Consider the following 14,338-nt stretch of genomic DNA (forward strand, 5'->3'; position numbering starts at 1 on the left):
GCGGGACGGTGTGACCACTGGGAGTGTTCATTCTGTACTATTCGTCCATTGAAGGCAGATTTTCTCAGATTTTAATTGTTCCCAGTGCTGCTGAGGCTGTAGGATGCCCTGTGATGGCGCTCTATTGAGATTAAGTGGAGTGCGTTGTTGGGAGCCCATCTGTGGGCCGGTGGTGGGCAGTGCAGCTCAGCCCCCCCCAAACCCCCCCCACCCCAACGCCAGGCGCTCCGTGGGCAATTTTCCACTTGTGACCTAAAATGAGCCTGCTTCTATATACGGCCTCTGGAAGACAAATTGTCCCTTATGCCACCGGGGGTGGGGTGGGGGGTGGGTGGGCTCCAGCCTGTCTCGCTTGGACAACACGAAGGCCCGGCCAATCCGAGGCTTAAGGAGGTGGCTCACGTAATCAGAAGCCCCGGCGAGGGCTATTTCTGCACTGGGGCAGCATGTGTCGAGGGATCCCATGTGATTGGGCGCATGAAGTGCCATTGGGCCTGGGGGGGGGGGGGGGGGGGGGCTCAGGGGGAGTGGCATCTCTGTGTCCTTTTTTCTGCACATTGAACAGATCCCTCAGTTGCTATCAGTGGGAACGGTATAGGCTGCACTCATTTCCATTTGTTTATCAAATGCATTGGCTGCCATGGTGTCATTTGAAAAGCACTGTGTTGCATTTTCACTGTGTTGCATTTTCTTTGCATTGTTCCTACATGATAGATTCACATACAATCATCTATAAATCTGTAATGTCCAGCTGAAGGCGGCAGCAGCGGTCATTCATAAAGGCTTTTTTTTAAAGCATCACGCTGCAGTACAGTATATGTAAGGCTGTGTGTGGGTTGTCTGAATGCCCGTCTGCAAACCATCTTCATGTTTGTGTGCGTGAGCGTCTTAGACACAGATGAGTGCAGTAGGATATGAACCACAAATCAGTGAGCCAGTTTATTACAAAATGATAAGAAAAGAGGGCAGAGTAGCTCTTAAAGGGATGTGTCCCTTACCAAATGTTGCATTCACTATGCTTGTGTGCGTGACAGGCATGCTGTTTTGTAAGAGTGTGTGTGTGTGTGTGTGTGTGTGTGTGTGTGTGTGCGTGTGTGTGCGTGCGCATGGGGGAAATAAGCATCTGTCACTGTTTGGAGTCAAATATTGTACAACCCCAGGATTGCTTTTTGAAAATAAACGCAAACATGAAAAGGAAATCCGGTTTCTGTGACAAAATCATGTCAGGATGCCATGCATCTTCTAGCACACCAGAAACTGTTTAGCTCTTTGATTCATTCTAATGATTCTTTTCTCCATATATTGGGAGCTTGATGCATGACCTATTGTCACATTATGCAAGAAAACAAATTGGGAGTAGGAAACGAAAGCAGCCGGGGCTGACAGTGAGTAAGGCTCTTTACACTGATTGGCTTACACTTGCCATGACTCCAATGGGGTTTCTCTTTGCAATATTGTTATTTTGTGTGGCATAATAGTTCATACATAATTGAGTCCTCTGGCAAGATCAATAATAATGTCAGTGAGCGGGCAGAGCTGCATTAACCTCTGTCCTAAGGCTGACAGCTGTTTGTGAACAAATGCCTCTTAACTTAATTGAATTGTCCAGTGCTTATTTAACCCTTTAAATATAAATATATTGATTCAGATCTGCTTTTTGCCCTGTCCCTGCTAGATGTCTAATGCATCAACAGCCCATTCTGCACCTAAGGCTAGTCCCAAGATAGTCCTGAAGAGGCCGTCAGCGAGTGTAAATGGCCCACACGTTTATTTTGGGTGGTTTTGGTGCAGTGATTATGTGCTAGAGGCGCTGCAGAAAAGAGAACCTCACATGAGTCATAAGTCTCCCCCAGGCGCTTTCAAATCCATTATCTATGAAGTGAAATCCAGAGTGTTCACTGAGCAAAGCAATGGTTAAATTAGGGGCAGCCGTGGCCTACTGGTTAGCGCTTCGGACTTGTAACTGGAGGCTTGCCGGTTCGAACCCCGACCAGTAGGCACGGCTGAAGTGCCCTTGAGCAAGGCACCTAACCCCTCACTGCTCCCCGAGCACCGCTGTTGTTGCAGGCAGCTCACTGCGCCGGGATTAGTGTGTGCTTCACCTCACTGTTTGTTCACTGTGTGCTGAGTGAGTTTCACTAATTCACGGATTGGGATAAATGCAGAGACCAAATTTCCCTCACGGGATCAAAAGAGTAAATATACTTATACTTATACTTATACTTATACTTATACTTAACTCTACAGTACTTATGACGTCATAGAAACATCAATGCTGTAGTAAAAATAGACAAAACGAGCTTGAGAAGCATGACACATGCTTACAGTGTGTGCAAACTTGTGACAGTGCATTTTTTTTCTTGAATTTGAAAATGGTGTGCAGAATTTAGCAATTTTAAAATATGCTTAATTTCAACTGAGCTGTGAACCACTGGAATGTACTGTTCTAACAGTCTGTGTGCTAACGTTTGTCTAATCGTGTTGTGTCTCCACAGCCCTATAGAATCCTGTCAGAATTTCTACCAAGATTTCACGTTACAGATAGACATGGCATTCAACGTGTTCTTCTTACTGTACTTTGGCTTGCGGGTAAGTGCATTTGATCATTTCCTCCAGTAGTCCACACTTCCTCATTACTGCACTTTAAGAGCTGAAAATAATATGGATATGGTTGAAAAATGACACCAAAAACTATATTATTGCACACTTCAGTCTTTTCAGTCTTGTGCTGTCAGTATGTTGTGTTAGCTGTACTGTATGTAGTCTGATGTTGTGTATTCTCTTGCTTTCCTCTGATTGCAGTTCATAGCAGCCAATGATAAGCTGTGGTTCTGGCTGGAGGTCAACTCTGTAGTGGACTTCTTCACAGTGCCACCAGTGTTTGTGTCGGTGTATCTGAATAGAAGCTGGCTGGGTAGGTCTTATCATCATCACCCTCTCTCTCTCTCTCTCTCTCTCTCTCTCTCTCTCTCTCCCCCTCTCCCTCTCTCTCTCTCTCTTCATCTCTTCCCTCTCACTCCTCCCTTTCTCTCTCTCAGCCTCAAGCCTGCACAGGCAGTCAGCTCTCTCTGCTTATATGAAATGACAGGAAAACTCCTCTCCAACACAAGCTGAATCACAAAGCCAGCCTACAAAACATGACTAAGACCAAAAGTAGTCCACAAGCATTACCAGCAGCCCTGCATATAGAGCCACTGCATCCCCAAACAGTCCCAAAACAGCTCTGAAATGCCACCTCTTGGAGGAGCGGTTGAACAGCAGAGTAAACAAGGTTAGGGAGCTGAGCCACTGCAGAGGAGGGGAGTCATCCGCCTGACGAAGACTGATGTGTTTATCCAGCGTGCCTCACCCATGCAACACAGTGAAATCCTGCAGCACAGGATCACATGTAGGGCACAAGCACACCTCTTTCCCCCTCACTCGTCTGTTTCTCCTGGACTCTAGCGTACCTCCATCTTCTCCCCATGTCTCCCCTCCCTGCTGTGTCAGTCTGGTCTGACTGGATGTGAACTGATAGGAGTGCGGGTGGCGACCCTCCCCACATGTACTGTAGGCCGTGTCGGGCAGGACAGGGGAGGAGGGGGGGGGGGGGGGGGGCTGCAGCTCTGCCCACCCTGCCCCAGACACGTCTCTTAGCGGCCGGGGTCCTCTCCCCGCGACGCTAACGATTTTCAGTCACTCCGCGTGTCTGTCAGAGCAGGGGTGAGCGCAGGTGAACACAGCAGAGACGCACTTCAGGGCCGGGTGAGATGGAGGGGAGGTGGAGGGGAGATGGAGGGGAGGGTGGAGGGGAGGGTGGAGGGGAGGGTGGAGGGGAGGTGGAGGGGAGGTGGAGGTGAGATGGAGGGGAGGTGGAGGGGAGGTGGAGGGGAAGTGGAGGGGAGGTGGAGGTGAGGTGGAGGTGAGGGGAGGGTGGAGGGGAGATGGAGGGGAGGGTGGGCATCTGGGGCTGCTGGCAGACAGGACACAAGGGAGCACCAGCACTCACTCACCTACCGCTGAGCAGGACACACCACACCCAGCACACTGTCCATCACACCGTGGAAAACCGAGGTCTTCTGTGGACGTTAGAATGTGCTTATATGAGGTGATCATGTTCAGAGTTGGAAGATTCTTTGATGTAGTGGCCTTAATTTAGCTTTTATTCATGCACAGTGGACTGTGCTTGCTATCCATCAGTGCAATTAGGGCCCAATAAAAGTATAGAGCCATACTCATTTCCTGTGAATGTATGTGCACTCACATGGGATTACTGTGTGGATTAGGGAACTATGTATCAGTGATCCTGAATGATTGCCTGTGTGTGCCTGTGTGTGCGTGTGTGCGCTTGAATTTGTGTGTGTATGTGCAGGTGCAGGGATGGGAACTGATAAGATTTTATCAATACTAATGCCATTGTCGATTCTGTTATCGGTGCAATTCTTTATTAATTCTCTTATCAATTCCTTATCAGTTTTCTGTGTGAAAAAGGTAGTCCAACACATTTTAAAATACACTGCATTGTCCCTTTTTTAAATGGGCATAACTTGGAAAAAGATCACAACTGATTGATAAAGTAACAATTCTAAGCATGGATGCAAGTAGCATCATCGGAATTTAGTAACCTGTGCTTGTGTACTCTTTAGCTTGTTCAACATTGCAAATGAAAACTATTTGGTGTTTTGTACTAGCCTACTGAGTTCAGAATACATAACCTTTGTTTGGGCACATAAAACTATTATTAGAGCTTCAGAAAAGCATACTTACTGTATAATATAGCCTGTCCTACTTACTGTATAATATAGCCTGTCCTGCAGTTGCCATCACAGCTAATTAGAATAAGGTAAACCATGCAGAACTGTACATTTACATTATGTTCACTCTCAGAAAGAGCCATTGGACTGAAAAACATGCTGCCATTGATAAGAGGAATAACGTTGAGACGACAGGATAATGTCGGAGGCATACAATTCTGATGGAAAAATGTGTAATCTGCTCCATTCCTGATTCTTGATCCCCCCCCCCCCTCTCTATCTCTGTGTGTGTGTGTGTGTGTGTGTGTGTGTGTGTGTGTGTGTGTGGGTGGGTGTTGATGAGTGTGTTTGCAAATAAAGCAGACATTTTTAGTTCAAAGTGGTGATGGAATGAGAGCAGTTCCATAACAGAGAGGGCAAGCATAAGTCACACACATACTGAACAAAGAGACGTTCCCAGGTGTTTGTCATTTTTGCCTCCAAAGGAAATTCTAGGCCCCATTGTGTTGGGCTAATACAGCACATGCTGTACTGTACTGCATGACCTGGGTACACAGGAAGGTTGATATTTTGGCTTACGCAGAGTTATTTCAAATAAAAATGCTCAGTGTATTGAATTGGACGCCATAGGACATCAGTAGTCTGGTGCTGCTTTAGAACTTTGATGACACAGTGGTGGCACTGGAAGAGTTCCATGCAGTTATGGTTATGATGAGACTGGACACAGCACTGTGACACTGATGAAGAACTGGTGCATTGGACTTCAGAGGTCCTTACACTGTGGGGGAGAAAAAACATAGAGTTCACCTTCCACACAATCTAATCCATTATGAAATGACCTTCCACTGTCACAGTGTGGCCTGTAACCACACGTTATTCTTTGAAATGGTGCTCTTAAATGGTCTCCTTCTTCATGTGTGGCCGCTGACCGAATGAGCATTTCCAGTAACTGCTCCTTTTGAATGGCGGACATTGATGAAAGAGGTGGCCCAATGTGTCGTTATTGTGACCAAAAAGCAGACGCACGGCCGAGTTTCCCTTTGAAAATAGAAATGAATCTCTTTAAAGTACTTGAAGTGAGAGTTTCTCCCGGGAGGGCTGTGAATGGATTAGCCCGCCCCGCTTGCCACTCAAATGGCCGGTAGCGGTAACTGCCAGCCGACGATCCTCCCCCGCCCACGCAATTATCTTCCTGTGCCCACGAGCCCACTTCCCTTTTCATCTCCACGCTCCCAAATGAAGTCGCGTCACGCGTCACGCTTCACGCCGCTCCTCAGGAGCGCCGCTCCAGTCAGCGAGTTTGGAGAAAATGGAGCAGCCCTCTTACAAACACCAGAGTGGCTCATGTTGGATCATTATGGCTTGTTTGTCGGCAGAAAAGGAGCCGGTGTATAGGCTGTGTGAAAGCTGTGTGAGCAAGGTTGTGTAATGCATATATGGCTTCTACTCTATCACTGGTTAACACACATTCTCTCTCTCTCTCTCTCTCTCTCTCTCTCTCTCTCTCTCTCTCTCTCTCTCCAAAACACACAAACACAAACAGCAATCACATTACGTGACACCAAATAAAGCAGATTTACAGTCCAACAACTACATACCCCAAACTAGATTCATTATTTCACTTCCATTGTTTTTTCTTTGCCTAAATCCTAAATCTATCACAGATACACTATGGATTACACAGGACTGCCATAGGGTATCATCTTATCTCAAATCCCAAGACGGCAAGAGCAGGTTGTTGGTTTATCTAATGAAATCAATTAAAATGAAAGCAAACGAATGGGGATATATCGATCATCCACTGGGACTACCATCAGACGTTAATGAGTCGTCCCTAAATCCACACATGCATGATGTTCTCCAGCTCATGCTCATCCCTCTGCTTCACAAGGTTGAGTAGCAGTGCCACCTGCTGGCTGTGGAGGGAAGTGTGTTGATCAGCCGCGGTGGCCGGCTCTCTGCTGAGTGGCTCAGCTGTCACCTCCTGCGCGGCCATGTGTGTGCTCTCACCCAGTGGCCTGCCGACAGCACCCTGACCGGAAGCTCTTCTGTCAAAAGACCATGACCAGTATTATGGCGGAAACTAATTTCTGGGCTTAATCCTCTTTAATATGAGTAGCCCCTCACGTGGCACGGCCCCTGTGGATCCACTCTGCATGCTGCCAGCGCCGCTGCCAGATGAATCATGGGGGAAAAAATCAAAACAGTGGCCAGTCAGGAGTAATCCTGGTGCTGTGTGTGTGGCACATGCACACACACACACACACACACACACAGACAGGACATTATCCCTCTTTATAAATGTTCATCCCCTGCTGATTGAGAAAAGGGACCCGTGGCATGTGTTGCGGGCTGCTGGTGCACGTGATGCGGCGTCCCAGGCCCTTGTGCGCTCGCTCTCGCTCTCAATCTCAATGAACCAGCTTGAGTGGAGGCTCAGATCTCTGAATGAGCAGCTGCCCCATTCTACACATGTCTGGGAAACACACACACACACACACACACACACACACACACACACACACACACACACACACACACACACACACACGACAAAAGCTCTCTGATTCTCAAATGGCCCAGATTCAATGGGATTGATTCTTTCTGAGCTGTGGTGACTGGTGAAGTCCAGTGGCGGACATCTGTTTTGTTGGGTTTCATCAGCCCACAGCACGACAGCATGGCGTCCAGCTGGGAAACCCGTCAGCCACGGACACGTGGGCCGCCATTCACTTGGTGCGTTTGGTCTGGTGCCAGGAAGGCTGTTTCTTTATAAATACTAACTGGCGGACTGTTGGAAGTCCATGGGTGGACTTGGTGTTGGTTTCACAAAACGTTGTTGATATTTTACCTCCACAGCCAATCAAATTAGACCCCTCCCTTCTGTGTTGGTGATGCACCATGTTGATTGGCTGGGATTATTTGAAGCTCAGTTTGAGCTTTTATGTTCCCATTAACAGAGGCTGTCTTGTATGAACGGCAGAGATTTTTTAGAGTGCAAATACTGAATGGACAGTTTGAAGACTCCATTCTGACAAATAGCATTAAGCGCTTAGAATCTGGGACTGCACCTATCACAGATCAGTTATGTAATGATGAACTGAAACACCAATACTGGTCATGTTTAATGTTGCTCTCAGATGCTTTTCAACGTTTTTCGTTGACTGAGAGCAGATGGTGGTTGTGTACCTGTGAATCTTTTCTAATGTCCCTGTACAGTAACGACGGGCCCCCTCCTCAGTCATTGTGTAATTCACCCACTTCCTGGGCCTAATGTGATTACACATCTGCCCTCTACCGGCCTTTTCTCACGGGCGCCGGCTACCAGTGAGACAGCAATTGTGATTAATGCAGGATTATTGTTTTCCCCCTTGCATTTTGGCGTTCCTATTTGGCCCCTCTAAATCCCAGAGTGCTCCGATGCCCTGAAAGAGCTTCACCTCTGAAATGGCACATTATTGGTGCGCCAGAGCTGCACATGACGCGCGGCACCAGACATGGGGGCAAAGGGGAGCGCTGTCGTGGGCTTTCAGATTAAACACATTGGGACTGACGACTGATGCGAATCAGTCAGAGGCAGACAGGCTTACGACAGGTGACGCTCCTCGACGTGCTCACACAGAGCCTTGAAGCTCAGCTTTGATACAGAGTGAACTCCATATCGGGTGCTCACGGACACCATATCGGGTGTTCACGTTTGGACGCTTGTCGGCTGACATTGTCTGTGCGGTCATTTTGCGACGCACTCTTCAGGCGCAGAGTGACCACTTGGCCTCGTTATCCTGCTAAGCAAGAAGCTCCTGACTTCAGCTACACACAAGTGGACCGGACGTTTTTGTCGGTCATGATCTCAAGCAAGATCCTGTGCAGGCGCCCTCGACCCAGCCTATGTGAGGAGGTGCAGGAGGAGACGCAGAGGCGTAAGAAGTCTGGGGGTCAGCTGTATGTGAACGGCTACCGTGTCCGACAGGGCCACGGGCATGGCAGGGAGCTGGAAGAGGAGGGCCTGCTCTACTCCCTCTACGCCTGCCTGCGTGTCCTCTGTGGTTGGGGTAAGGGGCTCAGGCAACCTCCGCAGCCAAGCTAATGAGGGATAGCACTTTTGTCTTATGTGTTATGGACCCTTTCAAGAGAGTTCCATTATCAGCATCATAGTTGGCCCCACAAGACTATGGAATTTTTAACATTCCATATGTTATCTTAATGCAGAGGAAGTAGATTGGCAACCAAATAGAACATTCAAGCATTGTTTTTGTTGTTATTGATGAAAGGGTCTATACAGTATTACAAGTTACAGTGCTCATGTGTGGGTTTGTATTCATGAGGAAAAAACAACCTGTAATTTCATATTCTACAATTGTGACAAGTCAGACAATTCTGTAAGGGATCTTTTACATAAATACAGTATACTGTATCTGTGATGGATTTAGGATTTAGGCAAAGAAAAAACAATGGAAGTGAAATAATGAATCTAGTTCGGGGTATGTAGTTGTTGGTCTGTAAATCTGCTTTATTTGGTGTCACGTAATGTGATTGCTGTTTGTGTTTGTGTGTTTTGGAGAGAGAGCGAGCGAGCGAGAGAGAGAGAGAGAGAGAGAGAGAGAGAGAGAGAGAGAGAGAATGTGTGTTAACCAGTGATAGATTTATAGATTTGTGTTGCGTAAGTGCTGGGCTGAGGCAGGTGTAGTTAGTGGCGGCGTTCTGTAATCTGCTCAAGCGTGAGGGGATGTGAGAGAGTGTGTAGAAGAGGTGGAGTTTCCTCTCATGTAGTCTCACCTTCTGCCTTCATCCCCTCCTCCACTTAAGACCCCCAGGCCACCTCGCTCCAGATGTGTGAATTTTGGAAATTGACACGCGCATAAAAAATCCCCACTCTGTTTTGTTTTCTGGCAGGGAAAGCTCTTTTTTGTATTTGAAAATGTTGGTTAAGCACCTAATAAAATGTTCAATGTACTGTAATTTCCCAACTGTTAGCCACGGTTTATGCATTGGTTTTGCAAAATGTCTTCAGCCATGAGGTTAATAAACGGGGCAGTTAATATGGTATTAATATGGTTTTGTTTCTTTTAACTTGCATAAAACACTGTCCTGCAGTTTATACACAATGCGGCTGATAATACTGACAAATGGCAATGCATGGCAAATTAAATAACTATCATGTAGGATAAGGTCTTTATTTAAAATACTTTAGTCTGATTTATTTCTTATGACAGAGCCAAGTATTCTGACATGTAAGTGGTTTGAGGACAAAAATCACTAGTATTGCGATTCTGCGAAGGCTCACTGGTCTAATTCAGCGTTCTCTTTTGTGTTTATGCAGGTTTGAGGTTTCTAAGAGCCTTGAGACTGATCCAGTTCTCGGAAATTTTGCAGTTTTTGAATATCTTAAAAACAAGGTAAGCTCCTCCATATTTTCTGTCAACAGCACTGATGCCTTGTTAGTAAATAGTGTGTAAACCTTGGCAAAAATCTCTCAAATGATGCACAGTACAGTACATGTGTCTCAAATCTTATCTGTGCGAGTATGGTCCAAAGAGAGGACGGCGTCTCCACACATGATGGGGGTTAGAGTCTGACTGCACACTTGGGATTATGTGCTGGAGCCAAACATGAAAGACACCATTATTATGTCATGTCCCCCGATGAAGCAATGGAAATAACATCCGCTGCTGGCCAAACTCTTATGTCTGACACGGACCTGCATGAGGAGTTCCCCCCCAGAGTCTGAGAGCTTCTCTGCCCGTCTGTCAGTGTGCATCTCCCCCTCCTCTCTTTCCTTCTCTCTCTCTCTCTCTCTCTCTCTCTCTCTCTCTCTCTCTCTCTCTCTCTCTCTCTCTCCCTCTCTCCCTCCCCCCTCTCTCCCCATCTCTCCCTCTCTCTCCCTCTAGACTACTCAGCATCCCGACTTGTTTTTGGCCCAGATGTCAGGGAGAGCTTATAGCTCCACAAAAATGTTTTCTTTTTTTTTTCCTCCTCTCGTTAATCCGCACCACTGGCTCTGCCTTGCTTGCCGCTGAAGGCCCTGCAGTAGGTAAAGCAGGGTGGACTGCAGCAGGTAAATGCAGGGTGGACGGCCTGCGAAGGCCTCTGGGATTGATTCATCTCTCCCAAGCATCACGCTAGCTATGCACACACGCACACACGCACACACGCACACACGCAAGACACAGCACGGCACTGCTGCTGCTGTTAAGCCAGAAGAGCTCAATGGGGATGTCATGACTTTGTCTGACCATAGCGGCTGTGTGCATTGCAGGAGTTATCGTGTCTCCTTTTGTCTCCCACAGCACTAGTTAGCTCTATTAGCTCTCTCTCCCTCTCTCTCTCTCTCTCTCTCTCTCTCTCTCTCTCTCTCTCTCTCTCTCTCTCTCTCTCTCTCTCTCTCTCTCTCTCTCTCTCTTCTCTCTTTCTCTCTCTCTGTCTCTCTCTCTCTTTTCAAAGCAGTGCATCTGATAACTGAACGCTGAGAGTATTTTCCCAACGACGACCTGAAGCTGTATTAAGAATAATAGTACCCTACACAGCATAAATTAGTGCACTACCCAAACTGTTTGACTTTAACAGTGGCCAGAGCATCTACAGACTTGCCCTTTGTTCTTTGTCGCTTTGATAGATGGCATAAATAACGTCTCACAATATTATTTATACCAGACATTATGAATGGCAAATATATTTAGTGAGTGCTGCTGACATTCTGCTTTGAAAGTTAGACAGTGTGCAGGCCTGCCTGTTGGTGGTGTGTGTGACATTAGCCTGGCGCTGTGCGAGCAGGTCTCCTCTGGTTCATGCGGAGGCGAGAGATGACTTATCCTCATGTCAGTGTGCTATGGTAAACTCTCACAGTCCACTTATGGCCCTCCTTCCCTGCAGCAATTCCATCAAGCTGGTCAACCTGTGTTCCATCTTCATCAGCACATGGCTCACAGCTGCTGGATTCATACATTTGGTAAGTGAAAAAACACCTCGAGCGCACTCATCGCCAGCACACACACACACACACACACACACACAAATATATATATATATATATATATACACACACACACACACACACACACACCACACATATAAATATATACACACACATATATACACACACTCACACCCACACACCCATAAAAGAGTTATTTGCTGCCATGAAGCATTTAGGATCATTTCAGGTTTATGTCTCTGAAAAGATCATATTTAGTGCCAGTAATTTACTGCCAACAACTCAACTCCTACATGTTTGATTGATCTTGATGCAGAAGAGGACCTCTGAGCCATTAGGTGGCAGCATAGGCCAGGCTTGCAGTATCGCTCTGTTTTGCATATGAAAGTCATTTTCTCGTGGCTCTTGAGTAACGGTGGTCATGCTTCAAACAAGACTGTAGATGGCTCCAAAATACACCTTTTGGAAAAAGTCTGTAAATTGGCCACATTCAGGCTCTTGCTGCACCGAGCCGAATCAAACCTGTTTTTTTTTTCTTTCTTTTAGGTGGAAAACTCAGGGGATCCTTGGGAAAACTTCCAAAATTCTCAATCGCTTTCATATTGGGAATGTGTCTACTTACTCATGGTCACCATGTCCACCGTGGGATACGGAGATGTCTATGCACGAACAACCTTAGGGCGCCTTTTCATGGTCTTCTTCATCCTCGGTGGTTTGGTAAAGCCAACATTTTCTATGCCCCCTGCCCCACACTGCCTCTCTCCCTTGTCTACTCATATCACATGTCATATCCTTTATCTGTACGGAGACATTTGCTCCAGTAGTGTATACTGTTAATATGCCCGCCACATGTCGCCATACCTGCTGTATTCTTGATAGTCTTGATACTGTTGCCGTGCGGTTTCCACTGTCTCTCTCAGTGTATGCCCTCCACTGTAATGACACGTTTCCTTTCCTCATTTCACTCCCTTATTTGACTTTTGAAAGTTTAGATGTATTTGATAGTTAATATGGCCCCTGATAATCCTGCTCCCTGTTAAGATATCCTACTTAGTCATTCAGTAGTTATGTTAGAAATGTTAAGTTATTGTTTCTGTATTATAATGTTGTCGCTGTTCTCTTAAAGCAGTTTGCGGTTTCAGGGGACTCCCAACTTCGTGTACCCCTCCCCAAAATTCCAACAAACACAGTGGCAGGAGGATGTGCCATAGGGCGGCCTGAATGATACCACAGCATCGGCAGCCTTCGAGCAACTGGTGCCCAGCATAGGCACAGCACAGTATAGCCTCGCACAGTGCAGAACAGCACAGCACAGCTCGGTGCATTGTAGCTCAGCACAGCACCGCTAAACCAAACCAAGCGAGCCCTTCTCGAGCCATCGAGTGCACAACCTAGTATAACCCAGCGCAGCACAGCAACAGTGCAGACTCTTAGCTTTCTCAGAACCACAAATCCTAGATCATTCCACATTAATTCAGACCATATCACAGAAGGAGATGACCTCCAGCTGTTTAATGTGTCATAAGGCTTTTCCATTGCCATTTATTATTATTTTTTCCCTCTTTTTTATGTTTGGAAGGGCCTGGAAGCCTTGAGGTTTAACACAGCCTCGCATTGTCTGCTTTCTATCAGAGGCCCGATTAATGACTTCAGTATGGAAACACTTGAAGCGGTTGCGCTCAGATCAGGCTAACGTCATCACTCATTATTAGGCGTAGAGGTGCTGAAACGCAGGGAAGACCAGGCACTCGGTTCTCACAGGAATGTGTCACGGAGCGAGCGGCACGTCCGCGGGAGAGGAGGGGAGGGGCAGCGAGGCCAGGCCAGGCCAGGCGCTCTTCTAGGCGTTCTCAGGCAGGAGGTGAAACAGGCCTGTCGTCAGGGGCAGCAGGCTGCGGCAAGCTTTGCAAAACGCATCCAGCTCATTTCCCAGCCATAATGAGTCTTAATGGGTTTTGCAGCTGTGGATCATCAGGCCGGACTATTCAAATCAGCCTGGCACATAGTTAGTGTTTGTTGGACAAAACATGGCACATAGGGTTTTTTCCCCCCCGGTCCTCCTCATCAACATGGTCACGCTGTGACGAGTGGTCAGCTGGACGTTTTTTTTCTTTGCATTTTTTCTCATTAAAAAGTAGACTCTATTGTGACCTAACAGTGTTGGGCAATTTTTTGTGAGATAAAAATTTAATATGATTTTCTTCTTTTCCGTTACAATCTATTTTTTCCCCTCTGAATTAAATCTCTTAAACTCCAAAGGGGGAGCTTGGAGTCCATCGATCAATTGATACACTGCTGGAGAGATGTCACTATCAGTCTCAAGTTTTGGATGGCCATTCTGCTCATTTTGTATTTTTCCACTGGCACATACTTGTCAAAATGACCACTTAACAGCATACTTTTCTCAACACTCAGCTTCTGTTCCTCAGATCTCTTTGGACTCTTTGGATTAGCGTCTCCCCCAGACACCCCCGTCTTTGGCCTACCGATTTTAGCCTCTGCTTCTGTCTCCTATCTTCTCCTTAGGCCATGTTTGCCAGCTACGTCCCTGAAATCATAGAGTTAATAGGAAACCGCAAGAAATATGGTGGTTCCTATAGTGCGGTTAATGGGAGAAAGTAAGTATTCCTGGAGGCTCTGCTGCCTTGGCCACAGTAGACCCCTATCTGCATGC

The 14,338-nt window shown here is 46.9% G+C and overlaps 1 protein-coding gene across 18 annotated transcripts in view; it reads left to right on the plus strand.

The window, feature by feature from the left end:
• kcnma1a (potassium large conductance calcium-activated channel, subfamily M, alpha member 1a) overlaps window positions 1-14,338 on the plus strand; it is a 139,447-nt gene that overhangs the window by 68,896 nt on the left and 56,213 nt on the right. For 15 of the 18 annotated variants that reach the window (XM_042065387.1, XM_042065389.1, XM_042065390.1 and 12 more), the window contains exons 4-9: window positions 2,496-2,589; window positions 2,803-2,914; window positions 10,054-10,129; window positions 11,604-11,679; window positions 12,211-12,381; window positions 14,191-14,282. In XM_042065387.1, the coding sequence (XP_041921321.1) occupies window positions 2,496-2,589; window positions 2,803-2,914; window positions 10,054-10,129; window positions 11,604-11,679; window positions 12,211-12,381; window positions 14,191-14,282 (621 nt within the window). The remainder of the gene's footprint in view (window positions 1-2,495; window positions 2,590-2,802; window positions 2,915-10,053; window positions 10,130-11,603; window positions 11,680-12,210; window positions 12,382-14,190; window positions 14,283-14,338) is intronic. The other 3 variants (XM_042065388.1, XM_042065403.1, XM_042065405.1) reach the window with 1 other exon arrangement.

Source organism: Alosa sapidissima, chromosome 16 (assembly GCF_018492685.1).
Source record: "Alosa sapidissima isolate fAloSap1 chromosome 16, fAloSap1.pri, whole genome shotgun sequence".
Classification (NCBI taxonomy): Eukaryota; Metazoa; Chordata; class Actinopteri; order Clupeiformes; family Clupeidae; genus Alosa; species Alosa sapidissima.